Source organism: Nannospalax galili, unplaced genomic scaffold (assembly GCF_000622305.1).
Source record: "Nannospalax galili isolate Female #2095 unplaced genomic scaffold, S.galili_v1.0 scaffold1436, whole genome shotgun sequence".
In the NCBI taxonomy this organism is placed as follows: domain Eukaryota; kingdom Metazoa; phylum Chordata; class Mammalia; order Rodentia; family Spalacidae; genus Nannospalax; species Nannospalax galili.
This window is the reverse complement of record NW_008338997.1, coordinates 346,071-368,496: the sequence shown is the minus strand read 5'-3', so window position 1 is coordinate 368,496 and position 22,426 is coordinate 346,071. Positions and strand designations below refer to the sequence as shown.

The 22,426-nt window shown below is 50.9% G+C and overlaps 2 protein-coding genes across 18 annotated transcripts in view; one reads left to right on the top strand and one right to left on the bottom strand.

Moving 5' to 3' along the window:
- Positions 1–273: 273 nt before the first annotated feature.
- Positions 274–22,426, top strand: part of Dock6 (dedicator of cytokinesis 6) — a 69,574-nt gene continuing 47,421 nt past the window's right edge. For 13 of the 17 annotated variants that reach the window (XR_003849621.1, XR_003849620.1, XR_003849622.1 and 10 more), the window contains exons 1-14: positions 274–394; positions 7,147–7,234; positions 7,791–7,966; positions 8,934–9,002; positions 9,219–9,348; positions 10,616–10,828; positions 11,379–11,464; positions 13,210–13,276; positions 13,384–13,533; positions 15,825–15,905; positions 16,013–16,166; positions 16,344–16,471; positions 16,558–16,651; positions 16,890–17,052. Coding sequence is in view for 14 of the 17 variants with exons in the window: in XM_029563765.1 (XP_029419625.1) it covers positions 351–394; positions 7,147–7,234; positions 7,791–7,966; positions 8,934–9,002; positions 9,219–9,348; positions 10,616–10,828; positions 11,379–11,464; positions 13,210–13,276; positions 13,384–13,533; positions 15,825–15,905; positions 16,013–16,166; positions 16,344–16,471; positions 16,558–16,651; positions 16,890–17,052 (1,643 nt within the window). In the remaining 3 variants the exon portion in view is untranslated. Of the gene's footprint in view, positions 395–7,146; positions 7,235–7,790; positions 7,967–8,933; positions 9,003–9,218; positions 9,349–10,615; positions 10,829–11,378; positions 11,465–13,209; positions 13,277–13,383; positions 13,534–15,824; positions 15,906–16,012; positions 16,167–16,343; positions 16,472–16,557; positions 16,652–16,889; positions 17,053–22,426 lie in introns of those variants that run through there. The other 4 variants (XM_029563767.1, XM_029563766.1, XM_029563768.1 and 1 more) reach the window with 4 other exon arrangements.
- On the bottom strand, positions 19,068–21,340 carry Angptl8 (angiopoietin like 8). The gene is made up of 4 exons (XM_008833563.2): positions 21,020–21,340; positions 20,701–20,862; positions 19,456–19,565; positions 19,068–19,343 (listed from the first exon to the last, which is right to left on the bottom strand). The coding sequence occupies exons 1-4, from the start codon at positions 21,314–21,316 to the stop codon at positions 19,316–19,318; spliced, it is 597 nt and encodes a 198-aa protein (XP_008831785.1). The 5' UTR covers positions 21,317–21,340; the 3' UTR covers positions 19,068–19,315.

Genomic DNA, 22,426 nt, shown 5'->3' with positions numbered 1-22,426 from the left:
CCGCCCGCCCCCCGTGCCCCACTTAGGTCTAGTATCGCCGCAGGCCTCGCCCCCGCTGGGGCCCCACCCACATGCCGCGCCGGCCCCGCCCCCATGAGAACAGACCCGGTCCCCGACCCGAGCCCCAGCTCGGCCTGTGCCCCAGTACGGCCCAGTTCCGGTTTCAGCGCAGGCCCCGCCCACGTCCAGCCTCAGCTCCTCCCCCGTGCTACTCTATGGCCCCTCCCTTTCTCAGCGCAGGCCCCGCCCACGTCCTCTGGGCGGCTCAGCCCCGCCCCCTGGCCGACCCGGCCCCACCGGGCTGCCTGGATTCGGGAGTCGGCGGAGGCGGCGGCGAAGCGGGGGACGTCATGGCGGCCTTGGAGCGCCGCGCCTTTGCTCACAAGATCAACAGGTAGTGAGCGCGGGGGTGGAGGGGTGGAGGGGTGTCTCTGCACGCCGGCCCCCCAGCGGCTCTTCTTTTCTGCCGGGGCCTCCCTGTCCTCCGCGCTGGGGTCTGTGCTGGGCTGCTCCCGGAGGGCTTCCCGGAGGAGGCAGCGCGCCATCCACAGGCCCCGCGCTCCGCCCCCTGGGATAGCACTTCCAGCTGCATCCCGGCCGGGATGCAGGTCCTGGCGGCCTTCGGAAGCTCTGGTGATTTCCCAAGCCCTTCCCCTGCTGCAGGGTCCCGGGACCCAGCTGTCCGGGAGAGGAGGGAGCTGGGGGAGGTGGGGACAGCTGGGGTAAGCCCTCTACCTTCTGCCTCAGCCTTTCCCAGCACGGACTAGACGTGCTGGGGGGTGGGGGGATGTGAATGACGGAGTTGGATGAATGGACCGTGTGGGGGCTGGGGATGGAACCAGCTGGTGGGCAGACAGGGGTAGGGAGGGGGGGAGGTAACATGCGACAGGCGCTAGGGGATCTATTTCCGTGGCCACTGGGGATTGTGAGAGAGCATGGGAGAGGGGCGCTGTCAGACTTCTGGGGTGGGTACCTGCCACCTGTTCTGACCACCCTCAAGGTGGGAGAAGTCACCTTGTAGGTCCCTCACCCTGATAGAGACAAAATAAAATGACCCCACCCTTGGGGGTTGCTATAGTGCTGCAAGCAGGCTAGATGCTGGTAGAGTTGGAGGTGTGTTAGTGATGGGGTGCAGCAGGGACATACAGACTTGGGCATGGGGAGGCTGGAGGCTAAGCAGGTATATGGGAGATGGTCAAGGTCTGACTGAACATGCAAGTGTGTTTAAATAGACACTGGCCTGAAGGAGGTAAGGAAGAGATTTCTGCTGATGAGTTAGTTGGGAAGAGAGGCCCCAAAGTTAAAGAAAGAGCAAATGCAAAGGCCCTGGGGCCACAGAGGAGAAATTAATAGGAATAGATTGTATAGGGCCTGGTGGACCTAGGATCTTTGACACCAAGTGAAATGGGAGCCATAAAGAGTTCTGGGTAGCGGAGAGATGTGACCTAGTGCCAGGGCTCAGAGCAGGTGGGCAGTTTTTATGTTGACATTTCATCTCTGAATCATCTCCTGGTGATAGGACTCTAGGTATCTCTGAGCCTGGGGATATTATTACTGTGTTTTCCGCCTCTCAAGTCTCTATGTCTGTAAATTATTCTGACTAAAGTGAGAAAGGTGGGTCTTGGATCTTGTCCAGGGGAATAGGGACTTCGGAGCGCAGGACAAGAACAGAAAAAGACCCTGGGGCTCTAGTGCACTGGACAGAAGTGGTCCAAGGTTTGCCAAGCAGCCTAGAATGTGTCTTTGTGCTAAGACCTGAACCTATTCACCTATTCATTCACTTCATCCACAAATGCTAGATTAACTCAAATAGCAGGTAGTCCCTCAGCTTCCCAGCGAACTCATCAGTGTCTTAGCCTTTCTTTTTTTGACAGTTCTTTTTAAAAGTATTTTTATTTACTTTTATGTGTACAAGTGTTTTGCCTGCATGTATGTAAAGTGCCCTGTGTGTCTGTGCAATGCCCACAGAGGCCAGAAGAGGGCATCAGATTCCCTGGAACTGGAGTTACAGATGGTTATTAGCCATCATGTGGGTGCTGGGAACCAAACCTGGAACCTGGATTCTCTGAAGAGCAGCCAGTGCTCTTAACTGCTGAGCCACCTTTCCAGCCTCCTACCCCTCTCCGTCGTCGTCCTCGTCGTCATCGTCGTCGTCCCTTCCTCCTTCCTTCCCTCCCTACTTCCCTCCCTCCCTCCCTCTCTTCCCCTCCTCCTCCTCCTCCTCCTCCTCTTTTTGAGACAGAGTCTCCCTATAGCTTTAGCTGGCCTGGAACCCACTATGTAGACCAGGATGGCCCAGAGCTCATAGAGATCCACCAGCCTCTGCCTCCCAAGTGCTGGAGTTAAAGGTGTGTGCCACCATGCCTGTAGCCCCAGCTGGCCTAAAACTCACTATGTAGACCAGGTCGGCCTCAAATTCACAGAGATCCGCCTGCCTCTGCCTCCAGAGTGCTGGAATTATGTATATGTATGTGTGTGAGGGGGGATATGTTGCACATGAGTGCAATGCCTGTGGAAGCCAGAAGAGGGTGTTGAATCCCCTGGAGCTGGAGTCGCAGTTGGTTGTTAGTGGCCATGTGGGTGCTGGGAACTGAACCCAGGTCCTCTGTAAAAGCAGTATGCACTCTTAACTACTGAGCCATTTCTCCAGCCCCTTGAGATTTTATTATTTTAAAATTGTGTTTGTGTATGTATGTGTGCATGTGAGTGTGTGTGTGTGTGTGTGTGTGTGTGTGTGTGTACACATGAATGCAGTGCCACAGAGATCAGAAGAGGGTGTTGGATCCCCTGGAACTGGGGTTCTGGGAATTGAACTCAACTCCTCTACAAGAGCAGCTAGTGCTTTTAACCTCTGAGCCATCTCTCCAGATCCTGTGTGCCTAATTTTTTTGAGAAAGATTTACTTTATTTACTTATTTTGTGTGTCCCAGAGTGTGTGTGCATGTGCAGGTGTTTGTGTGTGTGTCTGTGTGTGCGCATGTGCAGGTAGGTGTTTGTGTGTGTGTCTGTGTGTGCATGTGCAGGTAGGTGTTTGTGTGAGTGTCTGTGTGTGCATGTGCAGGGCGGTGTTTGTGTGTGTGTCTGTGAGCGCATGTGCAGGTAGGTGTTTGTGTGAGTGTCTGTGTGTGCATGTGCAGGGCGGTGTTTGTGTGTGTGTCTGTGAGCGCATGTGCAGGTAGGTGTTTGTGTGTGTGTCTGTGTGTGCATGTGCAGGGCGGTGTTTGTGTGTGTGTCTGTGAGCGCATGTGCAGGTAGGTGTTTGTGTGAGTGTCTGTGTGTGCATGTGCAGGGCGGTGTTTGTGTGTGTGTCTGTGAGCGCATGTGCAGGTAGGTGTTTGTGTGAGTGTCTGTGTGTGCATGTGCAGGGCGGTGTTTGTGTGTGTGTCTGTGAGCGCATGTGCAGGTAGGTGTTTGTGTGAGTGTCTGTGTGTGCATGTGCAGGGCGGTGTTTGTGTGTGTGTCTGTGAGCGCATGTGCAGGTAGGTGTTTGTGTGAGTGTCTGTGTGTGCATGTGCAGGGCGGTGTTTGTGTGTGTGTCTGTGAGCGCATGTGCAGGTAGGTGTTTGTGTGAGTGTCTGTGTGTGCATGTGCAGGGCGGTGTTTGTGTGTGTGTCTGTGAGCGCATGTGCAGGTAGGTGTTTGTGTGAGTGTCTGTGTGTGCATGTGCAGGGCGGTGTTTGTGTGTGTGTCTGTGAGCGCATGTGCAGGTAGGTGTTTGTGTGAGTGTCTGTGTGTGCATGTGCAGGGCGGTGTTTGTGTGTGTGTCTGTGAGCGCATGTGCAGGTAGGTGTTTGTGTGTGTGTCTGTGTGTGCATGTGCAGGGCGGTGTTTGTGTGTGTGTCTGTGTGCGCATGTGCAGGTAGGTGTTTGTGTGTGTGTCTGTGTGTGCATGTGCAGGGCGGTGTTTGTGTGTGTGTCTGTGTGCGCATGTGCAGGTAGGTGTTTGTGTGTGTGTCTGTGTGCGCATGTGCAGGTGTTCGTGTGTGTGTCTGTGTGTGCATGTGCCCTTGTGCCACAGTGCCTGTGAGTAAATCAGAGGACAGCTTCCAGGAGTCAGTTCACCTTCCTACCTTGAAGGTTCTGGAGATCTGACACAGGTCGTCAGGTGTGGTGTCTTTGCCTGTTTAGCCCTCTTGCCACCCCTACCTTGTTTTAGTTTTTTGTTGTTTTGGTTTTGGTTTTTGGTCTTTTTGAGACAGGGTCTCCCTGTAGCCCCAGCTGGCCTAGAACTCACTAAATAGACCAGGCTGGCCTTGAACTCACAGAGATTCACCAGCCTCTGCCTCCTGAATGCTGGGATTAAAGGTGTGCGCCACCATGCCTGGCTATATTTAATCTTTTTTTACATTTGAGTGTTTTGCCTGCATGTATGTAAGTGTACCACATGCATGCAATGCCCTCAGAGTCCAGGAGAAGGCATATGATCCCCTTGACTGGAGTTACAGACATTTGTTAGCTGCCATGTAGGTACTGGGAACCAAACCTGGGTCCTCTGCAAGAGCAGCCAGAGCTCCTAACCGCCGAGCCAGCTCTTCAGCCCCTGTATTGCCTTTAAAACCTTTTAATTCCTTCCTCCCTCCCTTCCTCCTTCCTTCCTTCCTCCCTCCTTCCTTCCTTCCTTCTTCCCTCCCTCCCTTCCTCCTTCCTTCCTTCCTTCCCTTCCTTCCCTTCCTCCCTCCCTTCCTCCTTCCTTCCTTCCTTCTTTTCTTTTGATTTATTTGAATTTTTGAGATTGGGCCTTACTACATAATTCCAGATGTCCTGGAACTCTCTATGTGGCACATACCGGCATCAAACATGCAATGGTCTTCCTGTGCTTGGGTCCCAAGTTCTAGAATTACAGCTGTGTGCCACTTCCAGGACTTGATCTTCGTAGATGACATTACTCCCAACATTGACAGTCAGGGTTGTCCCTCCTTCCTCCCTTCCTCCCTCCCTCCCTCCCATCCTTCCCTCCCTCCTTCCTGTGTGCATGCATGCTTGCTCAGCTGTGTGTGTGGAGGACAGATGACAACTTGTGGGTGTAGGGTTTTTTTCCATTTTTTCCTGGGTAGCAAGGATGAAACAAATGCAGGACATCATGCTTGGTGACAGTAACTTTACCTGCTGAGCCATTTCTCTGGCACCACCTCTGTCTTTTAGAAATGAGTTCTTTCAGGACACCTAAAGCAGGTCAGACGTATGGGTAAAAATGTAGAGGAGAGCTGGACATGGTGGTGCGCACATTTGACCCCAGCACTCAGGAAGCCAAAGTAGGCGGATCTCTGTGAGTTTGAGGTCAGAACCAGTTCTAGGCTAGCTGGGGTTACATATTGAGACCCTGTCCCAAGAAAAGAAAGAGAGAGAGAGAGAGAAAGAGAGGGGGGGGAGGGGGAGGGAGGAGGGAGGGGGAAGAACAAAGGAGGGCAGGCAGGCAGGCTGTGATGATGTCTGTCTTCCTAGCGCTTAGAATGTGAAAGGAGGGGAATTGTGAGTACAAGCCCAGCTTGGGCTACATAGTGAGTTCAGGGCCAGCCTGGACTACATGATGTCTCAAGATGTTTTCAAAGGCTAGGGAGAGAATTCAGTGAGTATATATAACAGTATATACCATGCAGTCATGCTGACCTGAATCCAGTCCCCAGCATCCACAACAAAGCCAAGCATGATGATGAAGACCTATGCTCACAGTGCAGGAAGGATGGAGATCCCTGGACTCAATGGCCAGCTACCAGAGCCTAACTGGAGAGGAGAGCCAGGGAGACACGCTGGCTTAGGAAAAAAGGTGGACGACACCTGGAACTGGAAATACAATTAAACAGTTAATAGCTCTGGCTGCTCTTGCAGAGGGCCTGGGTTTGGTTCCCAGCACCCACATGGCAGCTAACCATTTGTAACTCCAGTTCCAAGGATCCAGCACCCTCTTCTGACACACATTCACAAAGGCAAAACAAGCATATACATAAAATAAAAAAGTATAAAAAAAGGATGTCTGGTACCTGAGGAAGGCTGTACAAGGTAATCTGGCCTCCATGTTTGTGTACACACATCTGCGCACATACAGAGGTTTCCACTCGTTTACCCCCTAATGCCAACATAGGGATGTGGGAGAACATGCTCTTATGCTTGACCACCTCCGACCACCTCCAAGCAGAGAGCCATGGCCATGGCTTGCAGATCCACCCTCTTTTCCAAGACCCAGTGAGGAACTGGAGGCACAACTCAGTTACCACAGAGCCCTTGGCTAGAATCCCCCAGTGAGGGGCTGGGGCTGTGACTCCGTGGTAGAGCAGCATCTCAGATTTCCTGAGAACATGCACTGAAGTAGTGCTTGCTGAATGTCTCCCCTCAGCATTCTGAGGTCAGGGCAGCGGCCAGTGTACTCAGGGTGGTGGTAGTGCGGGGAGCACTGTGTCGTTCCCAGAGCCTCACAGTCCAGGTGGGGACAGGTGCCTGCTTCAGCATCAATATGCTCCAGGAACCCAGGGAGGATGGAGAGGAAGGGGCATGTGGAAGTCAGAGGACAACTTGTAAGTGTCAGGATCAAACTCAGGTCAGCTAGCTGGCTTGCTTGGTTACAAGCGCCTTTACCTGCGGAGCTATTTCATTAGCCTCTTTTTTTGGTCTTTTTGAGACAGGGTGGTCTCCCTGTAGGCCCAGCTGTCCTGGAAATCAGTATGTAGACCAGGCTGGCCTTGAACTCACAGAGATCCGCCTGCCTCTGCCTCCTGAGTCCTGGGACTAAGGGCGTGTGCCACCATGCCCCACAAACCTTTTTTTTTTTTTTTTTTTTAATTTTATTATTTTTATTTTATGTGTATGCATGTATTGCCTGGGCCTGCAGAATTCAGAAGAGGCTGTCAGATCCCCTGGGACTGGAGTTACAGACAGTTTTTAGCTGCCATGTGGGTTCTGGGATTCGAACCTGGGTCCTCTGCAAGAACAACCAGTGTCCTTCACCGCTGAGCCATCTCTCCAGCCCCCAGCCTCATTTTTTTAAAAAAAAAACAAAGTTGCTGTTTTTATTTTTTCTTTTCATCACCTGGACTCTTGTCTCTGACACACAAATCCATCATCCCCTCTCCCCTCAAGCCTGAGTTTCCCTGAGAACCCGGCTTCCAGATTTCACATTTCCTGCCTCCCCATGTCCCTTCGCTGTCTTGCCAGGACGGTAGCCGCTGAGGTGCGGAAGCAGGTGTCCCGGGAACGCAGTGGCTCCCCTCATTCAAGCAGACGCTCTAGCAGCTCCCTTGGGGTGAGTCCCTGCCCCCACGGCTTGCCACAAGCGGAGTACCTCGGGCTCAGATTCAACTCCCCCCGCACCCCGTCCGTGTTCAGTCCTGGTGGGAACTGCCGGCAGACTCCCTGCCATGGCTGGGGGAGGTCCAGGCCTGCCCCGTTCCCATCAGGACAGAAACTGTAGGGGGGTGTTACCCTCTTCCTGGACCACCCAGATGGGGCCCCTGGCTGGGGGATGGGAGAGACTTCCTGCCATGGTGGGGGAAGGGGTGGGTCTGGTCTTGGCCTAGGGCCTCTGGGATTGTCTCTGGCCAATCCTTCCTGTCATGAATTCTTTCCAGACCCCAGGGTGTGATTTCCTTCCTAGAATCTGGAGGGAGGGGGTGGGGCACTGGAAAGTCTGAGGTCACTGCCTTCCATGCACCCTCCAAAGCTCCATTACCCTCATTGGCTCCCACCGCCCTCTTCTCCCAGTCTAAAACCAATCATAATGAGACCACCATCACCAGGGTCCCCAGCCCCAGCCTCATCATCAGTGTGTGGGGTGTCCTGGCCACTGTCCTTCCACTCAGGTCCCCTTGACAGAGGTTATGGAGCCTGTGGACTTCGAGGATGTCCTTCTAAGCCATCCACCGGATGTGGAGCCTGGTCCTCTGAGGGACTTGATAGAATTTCCAGCTGACGATTTGGAACTGCTCAAGCAGCCCCGGGAATGTCGGACCACAGAGTCTGGGATCCCCGAGGATGGGTGGGTTCAGCACCACAATCCCTTCTTCCTGAGTCCCAATACTCCCAAGGAATGTGCTGTGTAACCTTGGGCAAGTCACTCTTCTTCTCTGGACCGCCATGTTCTGCAGCTTTGATTCACTTATTTTGTTTTTATGTTTTCACTGCATATATGTAAGCACCCAGTGGAGACCAGAAGAGGGTGACGGACCCTGGAACTGGAGTTAGGGATGGATTGGTCATGTGGGTGCTGGGAACAGAACCTCAGTTCTCTGCAAGAACAGCCTGTGAACCACTGAGCCAGCTCTCCAGTCCCTGATTATATTTTATGTGTATGAGTGTTTTGCCTGGATGTTTGTAACTGCACCTATGCATGGAATACCCATGGAGACCAGAAGAGGGTGTCAGATCCCCTGAAACTGGAGTAACACTATTGTTGGTTAGCTACTATGTGGGTGCTGGGAACTGAACCCAGATCCTCTGCAAGAGCAGCCAGTTCTTTTAACCACTGAACAAGCTCTAGCCTATGTTTTGTTTTTTGTTTTTTGTTTTTGAGCAGGGTCTCCCTAGTCCTAGCCCACCTGGAAGTCACTATGTGGACCAGGCTGGCCTTGATCTCAGAGATCCGCCTGCCTCTGCCCACCTGGGCACTGGGTTTTGGTCTTTTTGAGACAGGTCTCCCTGTAGCCCTAGATGACCTGGAACTCACTGTGTAGAACAGGCTGACCTTGATCTCACAGAGATCTACCTGTCTCTGCCTCCTGAGTAGTGCTGGAATTAAATAAAGGTGTGCACCACCATGCCGAGCCTGGTTTTTTTTTCTTTTTCTTTTTTTTGAGAGTCACACTATCCCAGCCTAGTCGGAAACTCACAGCAATCCTCCTGCCTCAGTATCTCCAACACTGGTATTGACAGTCCCTTTCTCCTAGGCTATTAGAATGTTCACATGGTGTCCTGCCTCTGTTTACCCTGATTTTATTTTATTGTAGAAAATTGGATGCCCAGGTGAGGGCCGCCGTGGCCATGTACACAGAAGACTGGGTCATTGTTCACAGAAGGTGGGTCCACCTGGACTTAGAGCAGCTCCTAGGGGAGGGGGAACCTGAGGTTCAGAGGGCTATGCTATTGTTGATGGTTGGTCCCTATTTATCTGCCCACCTTCCCTTCCAAGGGTGACTGGATTTCTCCAGTAGAGCACTAGGAGGGCTGAAGGTTTTGTAGGTGTCCCAGGGAGTCTTCAACTTGCTACCTGCTTAGCCCTCCCCTCCTGCTAGGTATCAGCACCTGAGTCCATCATACAGCCCTGTTACCACAGACACACAGAGAGAGCAGCAGAAGGGCCTCACCTGCCAAGTCTTCGAGCAGGACGCCTCAGGGGACGAGAGGACAGGTCCAGAGGACATGGTGAGGGAACTCCTGGCTGGGTTTATTTATCGAGTGCTTAGTGTATACTAAAGGCTTTTTACTTGTGAGATCCCTTCATCCTGTGAGTCAGGGCAACAGCTATTATATCTACTTTGTAGATAGAGAAAATGAAGCACAGAACTTACATTGTCAGTCAGCATGTATGGAGCACCTACTGTATACCAACAGTCATTCTAAGTTACTCATATGGTTTCCATTGTTTCTTTTAGATGTAGGTTGGGGAGCACTGGGCATTTAGCTCAGTGGTAGAGTGCTTGTCTAGCAGGTGTGAGGCCCTGTGTTCAATCCTCAGCTATGGGGTTAGCAAAGCCCCCCCCAAAAAAAAAGATACACTAAGGAAACAAGATTTAGAAAGGGAAGCTGAGGCTCTGAGAGAGGGTCTGAGACTCCTAGTCACAGAGCTGAACTGGATTTGAATCACAGCCAACATACCCAGTGAGAACTACCTCCCCCCTGGCAACAGTGAGTAAAGTCCCAGGGAAGGTTCTGATTGGTCTAGCCAAAGTATGGCTTTACCTCCAAACCAAGCCCTGGGGCCAGAACTCCCCCTTCCCCCCGGCAGCAGTGCATAAAGTCCCCGGGAAGACTCCCGTTGGCCCCAGTAGAAAGATCACTTTCCCGGCAGCAGTGGACAAAGTCCCAGAGGCGCTCCTTGGTACCTGCCAGTCATATCTTTCCTCAGAGCCAACCCCAGTGGGAAGAAAGCTTCCCTCTCTGGGCAACAGCAAGTTCAGAACCAGGGAAGGTTTTCATTGGCTCAGACCAGGAATAGCCTAACCTGGGGGCTAAGCCTCACTGGGAAGAACTCACACCTGCCTTGGCAACAAGTGAACAAAGGCCCAAGGAAAGTCCTGATTGGACCAGCCGAGAAATGGCTTTACCTCAGAGCCAATCCATAGTGGGAAAAGCTCTTCTTTTCCCTGGCAACACATGAAAAAAGTCTCAGGGAAGGTTCTTGTTGCTCAGCCCAGTCTTTGGGACTGGCAGGTCAGCTAGATTTGATCTTGGTCAAAAGACCAAAGAAAGGTCACTGATAGTTACCGCCCACAGCAGTGGTAAAAGGCTCCCCTGATAGAAGAAGTCTTTCCAGAGGTTTGTGGAGAGGGCCAAACAAGCCCCTAAGTGACCCTTGTAGCAGTGATTCCACCCTGGCCTGCCTCTCACCTTCTCTGAGTATAGATAAGAAAGAACAAAGACAGTAGTACATCCAGTTGGCTCTCAGCACTTGCACATTCTTCATCGGTAGGATGATTCCCGGCACTGCTCGGGCTCCCCAGAGGACACCCCTCGAAGCAGCGGAGCCTCTGGCATTTTCAACCTAAGGAACTTGGCCGCTGACTCACTTCTGCCGTCCTTGCTGGAGCGGGCAGCCCCTGAGGACATGGACCAGCGTAATGAAGCCCTGCGGCGGCAGCACCGCACCCGTGCCCTGCTTACCCTATACCCTGCACCTGATGAGGTGGGTACTCACTGGCTCAGCCAACGTGCTAACCACCTACCGTATATGCCTACATTTATCTAGCCATTTATTTGTTTTTGTTTGTTTGGTTGGTTGGTCTTTTTTTGAGACAGGGTCTCCCTGTAGCCCCAGCTGTCCTGGAACTCACTATGTAGACCAGTGGACAGTTTGTAGCCACCATGTGGGTGCTGGGAATCACACCTGGGTCCTTTGCAAGAGCAGTCAGTGCTCTTAACCGCTGAGCTATCTCTCCAGCCCCTACAAGTGCTTTTTTTTATATACTGACATTTATCTAAACAAATTCGGTTGGTATCTACTGTATATCTCTTAGTGATTGGACCAGCTGCTCTATGTTTGCTACTGGGGGTATATAGCCTGGCTAGAAGGGAAGGAGGGCATTTCTGGCTGAGGAACAACAGCATGTGCCAAGATTCAGAGGCAAGGTGCTGAGAGAGGTTTGTCAGGCTTGGGGAGGTGTCTAGCTAATCTTGGGTCTGGCATTTTAGATCCTTCATAAAGGACCTATCCCAGCTGCCCCCTCTCTCCGCAGGATGAGGCTGTGGAACGCTGTACTTGCCCAGAGCCACCCCGGGAGCACTTTGGACAGAAGATCCTTGTGAAATGTCTGTCGCTCAAGTGAGTCATCATGTGGGTTCCTCTGTGCTATAGGCTGCATGACAGGTGTCCTGCTACCTGTGAGGCCACCGTGGACTACCCTCTCCATTTTCCAGAAGGCACAGGTGCCCCAAATGCTGGCATGTGCTGTGCCCCACATCCCTCTTCCTCTTTTCATTCAATCAGTCCCCGTCACTCACTGAGAGTTTCAGCCCTCTTCTCCTACTGACAGTTTTAGCTTAAATGTTTCCCTACTCCCTGGGAAGCTACTCTACACCCCCACCCCAGGCATCTCTCATCACAAGTCTTTGTGGTCCACTGCATGGTTCTGTGTCCTGCATACAACAGGCACTCAGTGAGTGTTTGTTGAATGATTATTTGAACCCACAGTCCTGATTCCCAACTCTTTGAGCTTGACACCCCTGTGGGAGAGAATAGAACTTCTGTTTCCTGCTCTGATCCAGACAGAAATGGGGTTGGTGAGGGGCAGGGCTGGGCCAGGCTCCAAGTCCACTTCCTGTTCACTTGTATTCCCATGAACTTCAGGCTGCTCCCAGGATGGAGGGTCCTTGGGAAGCTGTGGGCCAGACTCCACCCCCTTCCACCCTGGGTCCCAGCGGGAGGGCAGACAGGTACCAGAACCTGGTCTTAAAACTCTCATCTTTTTTTTTTTTTAAAAAATATTTTATTATTTAATGAGTAGGAGTGTATTGCTGGCATGTTTGTGAGTACACCCGTGTTGTACAATGCCACGGAGGTCAGAAGAGGGCTTTGGATTCCCCTAGAACTGGAGTTAAGGATGGTTCATAGCCGCCATGTGGGTGCTGGGAATTGAACCTGGGTCCTCTGCAAGAGCAGTCAGTGCTTTTAACTGCTGAGCCATCTCTCTGGCCCCAAAACTCTCATCTTAGTGGGCCTTGAGAGATGACTCAGTGGTTAAGAACACTGGCTGCCCTACAGAGGATCCAGGTTCTAATCCCAGCATCCACATGGTAGCTAACAACCATCTGTAATTCCAGTTCCAGGGGAATCAGATGCCTTCCTCTGACCTCTCAGGCACTGAACTACCTGGGTGTACCTACCTACATGCAAGCTATATACTCATACACATAAAAATAAAATATTTTTTTTAAACTCTTAGGCATAATACTTTTGGTGATCTGTACCTCAGTTTCTCTACTTACATCCACTTCACAGGCTTACAGGGAGATTAGATGAGTTAACATAGGCACAGCACTGCCTAAAATAGGAAAAAAGACTCTAGTGTCTCTGAAAATGTGGCTCAGTGGGCAGAATGCTTGCCTAGCATGCCAGAGGCCCTGGGTTCCTGGGATGGCCAATAACCATCCATCCGTAACTCTAGTTCTGGTCTCCATGGGCATTTCATGTATGTGGTACATTTACATACATGCAAGCAAAACACATATACATTAAAAAAATTTTTTAAAAAACAGTTTTTAAGAGCTAGAGAGTTTGCTCAGTGGTTAAGAGCACTGAGTGCTCTTGCAGAAGACCCAGGTTCAATTCCCAGTACCCACATGGTGGCTAACAGCCATCTGTAACTCTACTTCCAGGGAATCCAACACCCTCTTCTGACCTCTGTGGGCATTGCACACACATGGGTACACTTATATACATGCAGGCAATACACTCATACACATAAAATAAAGATGATAAAAAATTTTTAAAGTTTTTAAAAAAGAAAGAAAGAGGTGTAGGGTAGGTGGATGGCGGGGTCAAGAAGAGGTTCCCTCATTTGCTTACAGGTTTGAGATAGAAATTGAGCCGATCTTCGGCACCTTGGCCCTGTATGACGTTCGTGAGAAAAAGAAGGTAGACACTGCCTCACCTTCCTCTCCTCCTGCGTTCCCTCTTCCTCTTTGGTGGGAGGCTGTGGGCACCCTGGACATGGTGTCCTCTACTGCCGCTCATGTCCCCAGATTTCGGAAAATTTCTACTTTGATCTGAACTCGGACTCCATGAAAGGGATGCTCCGGGCCCATGGAACCCACCCTGCCATCTCCACCCTGGCCCGCTCTGCCATCTTTTCTGTGACCTACCCCTCTCCCGACATCTTCCTGGTTGTCAAGGTGCCTGTGGGGCCCTGCAGGGGGCGGGGATCATTGATGGTGGTCTGAGCCACAGGCTCTGCTTCTGGCTTCATAGAATGAGAACCAAGTATCCCCATGAAAGGGGAGCCCAGAGGAGGGAGACTCCTGACCTAACCTAGGTGTGTGTATGGGGCGAGGGGATTCATAGCAGGCTTCCAGGGACAGGTGACTGCTGGGCTGAGTCCCATCAGGAGGCTGCAGGCTGCAGACCAGAGCATGTCAGGCACACAAAACAGCACAAGGAGGCAGCTGAGAGCTTTGCCAAGTTGAAAGGTTTTTCTTTAGGCCTGGAAGTTAAAAGCGCTCAGTAGTTAAAAGCACTGGTTGCTCTTGCAAAGGATCCGGATTCAGTTCCCAGCACCCACAGGGCAGCTAACAGCTGCTGGTAACTCTAATTGAGGGGATCCAATATGCTCTTCTGACCTTCATGGGCATTGTACACACAGATGCACTTACATGCAGGCAATACACTCATACACATAAAAATAATAAAATTTTTTGAGGCAGGCATGGTGGTGCACGCCTTTAATCCCAGCAACCAGGAGGCAGGGACAGGCAGATCTCTGTGAGTTCAAGGCCAGCCTGGACTACAAAGTAAGTTTCAGACCAGCCCTATTACAGGGAGACCCTGTCTCAAAAAGACCAAAAAGAAAAAAATAATAAAATTTTTTAAAAAGACAAGTTTTTCTATATTATACTTATCAGTTATTTTGTTTATATATATAACCACATATGTAATATATAAACAAATAAATAACATATATAATATATATCTCTATATTAAGATGGCTTCTCACTATGCAGCTCTGGCTAGCCTAGAACTCACTATGTAGACCAAGCTGGCCTCAAACTCACAGAGATGAGCAGGCCTCTGCCTCCTGAGTGCTGGGATTAAAGGTGTGAGCTACCACACCTGGCTTTATTTTTAATTAAAATTTTTTTTTATTTTGTTACTATTATTATTATTACTATTTGGTCTTTTTGTGACAGGGTCTCCCTATCATGGCTTTTTAAATTTAATTTAATGTTTATTTTTTGAGATGGGACTTGGATAACCTGGAACGTCTCAGATAGCCCAGGCTGGCCTTAAACTCACATAGAACATCCTCCCTCTGTTGAAAATTTAAAAAAAAAAAATTTTTGAGGCAGAGCCTCATGTAACCCAGGCTGGTTCAAACTCATGGTACCTGAGGATGGTCTCGAACTCCTGTTACCGACTGAGGCATAGTCTCTGAAAATGTTTTCTAAGTTAAGACACTGATTTGTGTGGTGGTGTATGTTGGTCATCCTAGAACTCTGGAGGCTGAGGCACGAGGATTATGAGTTTGGGTTTTTTTTTTAAATTAATTTTTGTTTTGTCTTTTTGAGACAGGGTCTCCTGCAGACTCAAATGACCTGGGACTCACTATGTAGACCAGGCTGGACAGAGATCCACCTGCCTCCCAAGTGCTGAGATTACACACATACACCCTCATGCCTGGCCTTTTTTATTTTTCTAGGCAGGGTCTCACTATATAGCCTTGGTTGCCCTGGAACTCGCTATGTAGACCAGGGTAGCCTCAAACTCACAGAAATTCCCCTGCTGTTATCTCTCAAATTCTGGGATTAAGAGACTTTGTCTTTAAAACAGAAACTGGAGCTGGAGAGCTGGCTCAGTGGTTAAGAGCATTGACTGCTCGTTTGCAGAGGACCTGGATTTGGTCCCTAGCACCCACATGGCAGCTCACAACCATCTGTAACTCCAGTTCCAGGGGATCTGATGCCCTCTTCTGACCTCTGCAGGCATTGCACACACATGGTACACTAATATACATAAAGTAAAAAAATAAATTAAAAAAAATTTTTAGTCGGGTGTGGTGACACACACCTTTAATACCAGCACTAGGGAGGCAGAGGCAGGCAGATCTCTGTGAGTTCAAAGCCAGCCTGGTCTACATAGTGAATTCCAGGACAGCTGGGACTACAGGGAGACCTTGTCTCAAAAAGACCGAAAAAAAATTTTTTTTAAAGAGGAAAAATTTAAATGTTGAGAAAATATTCATAGATGAACTAGAGCTAGGGGTTTGAGACACACCTAAAAGTTGGCAGAATGCCGGGAACTCAATCCTAAGGACTGGGAGACACAGAAGGTGTTGGAGCAAGAGTTCCATGATGGGCTCAGAGGATAGTAAGCAGCAGAGTGCTTGCTGGGGCTTTGGGAGTCCAGGGTCCATCCCTAGTCTGATGATGAAATGTTGGAGGGGTCCCTCACTGGGCCCTCCTGCCTGCAGCTGGAGAAGGTGCTTGAACAGGGTGACATTAGTGACTGCTGCGAGCCCTACATGGTGATGAAGGAGATGGACATGGCGAAGGTAGGTCATAGGTGAGGGGAGACAGGGTGGGAGGAGCAAGTATCTAAGGGTGCGGAACTCGGACGTGTGCTGAGCTGCTCGGGTGGGTGTGTGTGGTTCTCCCACAGAACAGAGAGAAGCTGGACAAACTGCGCCTGGCAGCCGAGCAGTTCTGCACCCGACTGGGTCGGTACCGCATGCCCTTTGCTTGGACGGCAGTGCACTTGGCTAACATCGTGAGCAGCGCTGGCCAACAGGACCGTGATTCCGACTCTGAGGGCGGTGAGGACGCGTGCCACCTGCTGGCTGGTGGTGGCATTTTACCAGCCTCTCCCTCTGCCCATCCTCCTGCGAGGAGGCGCGCACCACCTACTGAGCGGTGGCGGCATTACACCTCCATCTCCATGTTGCCAACCCTTTTTCCTGTACCCTCGCTGCCACCTTCACCCTCTCTTCTAGAGCGTAGACCCACTTGGACTGAACGCCGCCGTCGGGGAACCCAGGATCGAGCCAGTAGTGGGGATGATGCCTGTAGCTTCTCTAGCTTCCGCCCGGCCACATTAACTGTCACCAACTTTTTTAAGCAGGTGATTTTGATTTAAAACAAGAGGCCTGGGAGGAAGGGTACCCAGAGTCTCAGCCTCTCGGCTCATGGGAAGCCTATCCCTTGCAGGAGGCTGAGCGGCTGAGTGATGAGGACCTTTTCAAGTTTCTGGCAGACATGCGGAGGCCGTCGTCCCTACTGAGGCGCCTGCGACCTGTGACTGGTGTGTGGAGCATCCTGTAAACCACAAGTGTCACTCACATAGTCATTTGACAAACCTCTGTTGAGGACCTATGGGGCTAGGCATTGGGAACCCAACCCTTGAGGCTTGGACAGGAAGTATAATAAATAGGCCAGCTATTGGGTTTTGTTCCAGATGGGTGCAGCCACCTCCAGTTAAGGAGAGGCAGTCCAGGCTAGGAGGCTCCCAGGCAGGTGAAAACAAAATTCTTTCTCCCCAGCTCAGCTCAAGATTGACATCTCTCCAGCTCCTGAAAACCCACACTTCTGCCTGTCCCCCGAGCTACTTCATGTCAAGCCCTACCCAGACCCCAGGGGACGGCCCACCAAGGAGATCCTGGAGTTCCCTGCCCGTGAGGTCTACACCCCTCACACTTCCTATAGGTACTGCCTCCTGGCCCAGTGGGCCTCAGAGGAGGCCCTCATTTGTGTGGCTCTCTGTGTGTTTGTTTACTCATGTATGTGCAAGTGCATGTGCACATGTGTGTGGAGACCAGAGGATAACCCCGGCCCTCAATCCTCAGGTGCTATTCACCTGTGGGGGTTTTTGTTTGTTTTTTTGAGACAAAGTCTCCCTGTAGCCCTAGCTGGTCTGGAACTCAGTGTGTAGATCAGGCTGGCCTCAATCTCACAGAGTTCTACCTGCCTCTGCCTCCCAACTTCTGGGATTAATGTATATGAGTGTTTTGCCTGCATGTATATCAGTGTACCTGTGTCATGCAATGCCCACCAATGGCAGAAGAGGGCCTCAGATCCCTTGGAACTGGAGTAAAGGACAGTTGTTAGCTGCCATGTGGGTGCTGGGAACTGAATCTGGGTCTTCTGTAGAGCAGCCAGTGCTCTTAACCACTGAGCCATCTCTCCAGCTCCTTTTCATTCATTATTTTAAAATATTTATTTGCTTATTTATTTATTTATTTATTTATTTATTTATTTTTGTCTTTTTGAAGCAGGGTCTCCCTGTAGCCCCAGCTGTCCTGGAACTCACTGTGTAGACCAGGCTGGCCATGAACTCATGCCTCCCCAGTGCTGGGACTGCAGGCGTGCACCACCAGGCCTGGCTTATTTTATTTATTTTTATGAATGTGTTTTGCCTGCATGTACGGAAGTATACCATGTGCATGCAATGCCTGTGGAGGCCAGAAAAGGGCTTCAGATTCCTGTGTACTGGAGTTATAGACAGTGGTAAGCCACTATGTGGATGCTGGGAACTGAACCCGGGCCTGCAAGAGCAGCACCAGCGCTTTTAACCACGGACCCATCTCTCTAGCACCTGTTATTATTTTTTGGGGGGGAGCATTTGAGATAGGGTCTCATTCTGTAATCATCGCTGGCTGGTCTGAAACTCACTATGTAGACCAGACTGTCTTTGAACTCAGAGAGATCCACCTGCCTCTGCCTCCTGAGTGCTGGGATTAAAGGTGTACACACCACCATGCCTGGCCTATTTTTATTATTTTTAATTATGTATATGACTACATCTAAGGGGGCTGGTGCCCACAGAGCTAGAAGCATTGGATCCCCTGAAGCTGGAGTTATAGGTGGTCTTAAGCCCATGACATAGGTGCTGGGAATTAAACTTAGGTCCTCTGTAAGAGCAATATGCCACCAAGGACTAGTCATGCTACAAGGGACACTTAACATGCTGCACACTGAGCAATCTCTCTAGACACCCACCTTTTTTTTCCATACAGTGTTTATTATTAGCCTGGAACTTGCCAGATAGACCAGGCTGGCTAGGGAGCCACCTGTCTGCATCTCAGCACTGGGATTACAAGTGCACATACCCCACTCTTTATGTGGGTGCTGGGAATCAAACTCAAGTCCTGATTTGTCTGACAAGTACTGCACTGAATGAGCTGTCTCCCCAATCACTGCCTCATCTTTCTTCTTCCTCTCCTCTATCCCTCCCTTTCTCTTTCTCTGTCTTTCTTTCTCTTTCTCTCTTCCTTCTCTCTCTCTTTTTTTAAGACAGGATCTCCCCGTAGCCCCAGGCTGGCCTGAAATGTAGACCAGGCTGACTAGATCCACCCACCTCTGCCTCCAGAGTGCTAGGATTAAAAGTGTGTGCTACTATACTACTTCCTCTTCCTCCCTCTCTCCCTCCCTCCCTCCCTCCCTCCCTCCCTCCCTCCCTCTCTTCCTTTATAACAAAGTCTCATGTGGCCCAGGCTGGTCTTGAACATGCTGTGTAGCCAAGGATGACCCTGAACTCCTGATCCTCCAGCCTCTGCCTCCTGAGTGCTGGGATGACTGATGTATGCTGCCATACTTGGTTTATGTGGTGCTGGGAATGGAACCCAGGGCTTGTGTGTGCTACCCAAGCACTCCACCCACTGAACCCCAGCTGTAGCCCAGGCCCCTGTCATTCTTATAGACACACAGACAGACATCCCACATCAGTTGCTTCTGTTGTGTTTTATTGTGGGGTATGGGGAACTCAAAGGGACTCATGTCCTCTCCCCAGCCCTCCTCCATGGGGCTCTGTTTCTTCCTTGCATCCTTCCTGTCTTTCTTTCTGTCTCTGCTCTGTGGCAGGAAGCTCTGTGTCCTGGCCAACCCAGACAGCTCTGCCCTATGCAGGGCCATGTGAGCATGTTTAGTGTCCCTTGCAGCATCACTGGTCCTCGGTGGCATATAGGCAGTCTCAGGCCGGGAGAGCTGCTGTGTGGAGTCTGTAGAGGAACATGGAGTTCAGTCAAGGCTGGGGTGGGAGGGGTGGGAGGCTCCTTCCAGCAGCCCTATGCACCCTCCACCCAGATACCCCCATGTCAGAGTCAGAATCACCTCTCCTGGATCTGTCGCAGCCACTGTTGTTGCTCTGCCATCTTCTTCCTCTGCCGTTGCACATGACCAGTGAGAGCCCACAGGAGGTGACTCTGCTTGTCAGCTCGTGTCTGTGGGAACAATGAGCAGACCTCAGCCAAGGGATCCAGTTCACCTCCCATTCCCCTAACCCCTTTCAGGCTTCCCTGTTGAAATTTGTATGACCCAGCAAGTCCCCAACACCCTCTGGCCTCACTTTCTCCATTTGTAAAGTGAATTTAAGATAGGATGCAAAGGGGCATCAAATAGTACTTACTGGGGGCTTGATAAAAGGCACCAGATACCATGCTAATAAACACTGTACAGTGCCTGTCCATTTTCAGGCCCCGGTGTTGCTCTGAAGTAACTGTTGCTGCACTTGTTTTAGTTTTATTTATTTATGTGTATGAGTTTTGCCTGCATGTATATAAGTGCACCATGTGCATGTAATGCCCATGGAGGTCAGGGGAGGGCATCGGATTCCCTGGAACTGGAGCTAGGGATGGTTGTTAGCCTCCATGTGGGTGCTGGGATCAAAACTCAGGTCCTCTGCAAGAGCAGCATGTGTTCCAGCCCCATTTATTTTATTTTATTTTATTTTAAATTTTACTTTGTTTATTGTGTATGTACCATAGCATACGTGTGGAGGTCAGGGGACAAATTGCAGGAGTCAGTTCTCTCCTTCCACCACATGGGTCCCAGGGATTGAACTCAGGTCCTGAGACTTGACTGCAAGTGCCTTTACCCACTGAGCTGAACCTGTCATTTCTCATTTACTGAACCTGTCATTTATTTACTTACTTATTTTTATTTTTGGTCTTTTTGAGACAGGGTCTCCCTATAGTCCCAGCTGGCCTGGAACTTGCTTATGTAGACCAGGCTGGCCTCAGCCTCACAGAGATCCTACCGCTTCTGCGTCCTGAGTACTGGGACTAAAGGCGTGCTTCACCGTGCCCAGCTCTTATTTATTTTTGAGACAGGATTTCATGTAGTTCAGGATTGTCTCAAACTTGCTATATAGCCACAGGTGGCCTTGAACTCCTGATCCTCCTGCCTTTACTTCCCAAGTGCTGGAATCACCAGGTTTTTGTCCTTATTTGCAAATGGGAAACTAAGGCATGGAAAGGGTCACTCACAGTAGAAGGCCATGGACAACTAGGAGGCCCCTGTAGCTCAGGATTCACAGACTGGTTCAGTCTAACCCCTCTCAGGCCTGGGACCCCTTACCTTTAAAGTCTCAAATTCTTGGTCTGCCTGGCCCAGCCAGGCACCTCTTAGTTGGACTTCTAGTCTCCGCAGTGTGTCCTGTAGAACCTTCTGGGCCCAGGCCACCTCCCCAAGCTGTCGGGCTGTGGCCTCTGTGCTTATGTGTAAAGCGTCCTCTTCCATCTGCTCAATAGATAGTATCACATTAGTGGGGTTGCCAGCTCGTTGGTTTATTGCTCTTTCTCTGGTCTAAGCTAACCAGGGCACTAGGACACCCCTGGGCTTGAACTCTTTTCCTCAGACTCCTATCCATCCAACAACACCCCAGTCCATTGCCTACCTGCATCTCTGACAAACTGATTCGAAGTTCCCGTGTTGCATCCCGGCCCTGGCTGACTTTTGTGCCCAGGAGTCCCAGCGCTCTATCAAAGAGACCCAGGCTGTGCCCAGCCTCCGTCAGCTGCGCCTCAGTGGCCCTATACACGCTGTTGAGGGCCTGGCCCAGCTGCAGAGCACCATGGAAGAGCAGGGTTAACTCTTCATATTGTGCTGGCTCCGGGCCACCTAGAGGGGCCGCTGGGGCAGGTCGGATGGCTGATGCCAAGGCCCACAGGAGGTAGAGAGCGAATGCAGCCATGGCTGAAGGTCTTGGGGGTGTGGTATCTGGGCCACTGTTGGCCACCTTTTATGTCACCAGGTTGTCATTAACCTCCCTTGTCAATGATTAACTGGCTGCCCTTGCACAAGGGCCTGGCTGAGGTTCAGCAGTTGCATCAGGCTGATGGATAAGCAGGCCATGCTGGTGTCATGCTGACTGGGGCTCAGGGCCAGCTGGGGGGTGGGGGTCTGGGGGAACATAGATCTCAGGACAGGGTTCTATGAGGACTGAAGCAGTGCATTCAGCCTGAGTTTCCCTACAGGGGTCTCTACACACCTGACAACAGCATGGTCGAAGCTTGTACCGTGACACCTCTGAACCACCAAGGGTCCACCTGAGCAAGTCAGATCTTTATGCCACTATTTACCTGTAACTATTCTAGGCCCTGTGTGGAATCTGGTCTCCTTGTTCTTTTCCCACAAGCTTGTAATGATTGGGTCTCTCTGCCTGGTTGACAGCTAGAAAGGATAGGGAAGAAGTCCCTTCCTGGGGCAACAGAGCCTGCCCCCCAGCTCAGTACTAACTACCATTTGACTTCCTAGATAACTGAGGGCAAAATCCTCAATTTTCCTGCCTGGAGGAGGCGTCCCACATGTGGTAATAAGCATTTATTGAGCACCTGCTGTGTGTACTGCCCCTGCAACAGGTCCCTGGCTCCTCTGTGAAATTGCAGTCATTACCCTCACTTGCAGATAGGAAGTAATAAGTAAACCCCACATGGTGGCTCAGGTCTGTCATTCCAGGACTAGGGAGGCTGAAGCAGGAGGATCTTGGGTTTGATGCCAGCCTGGGCTACAGAGTTAGACCCTGTCTCAAGAAAACAAGGGCTTGGGGTAAAACTTGGGGGTGGAATGCTCACCTAGCATGTACCAGGCTTTGGGTTCCATCCCCAGCATCACAGAAAACTGTCATGAAGTTTTGCAAATTGAGTGCTTGGAATGGTCCTTTGCATCCAGTCACTGCCCTATAAGTGTATGCTGTGATGATTGACATTATGGTTGTCAATCGTAGGTATTGTGTTCAAAGGCTAAGTTGACAGAGCAACTGAGGCTCAGAAGGAAGAGGTTGAGGCTTGTGCAGTTACTGCTG

What these genes read in the sequence shown, in the direction of transcription:
- Angptl8 (XM_008833563.2), bottom strand. Translation starts at nt 21,316, where the DNA reads ATGGCTGCATTCGCTCTCTACCTCCTGTGGGCCTTGGCATCAGCCATC. An exon ending in AAGAATTTGAGACTTTAAAG is followed by an intron (nt 19,566 to 20,700) that starts GTAAGGGGTCCC and finishes TTGTTCCCACAG; the next exon opens with ACACGAGCTGACAAGCAGAG. An exon ending in CTGCGACAGATCCAGGAGAG is followed by an intron (nt 19,344 to 19,455) that starts GTGATTCTGACT and finishes GTTCCTCTACAG; the next exon opens with ACTCCACACAGCAGCTCTCC.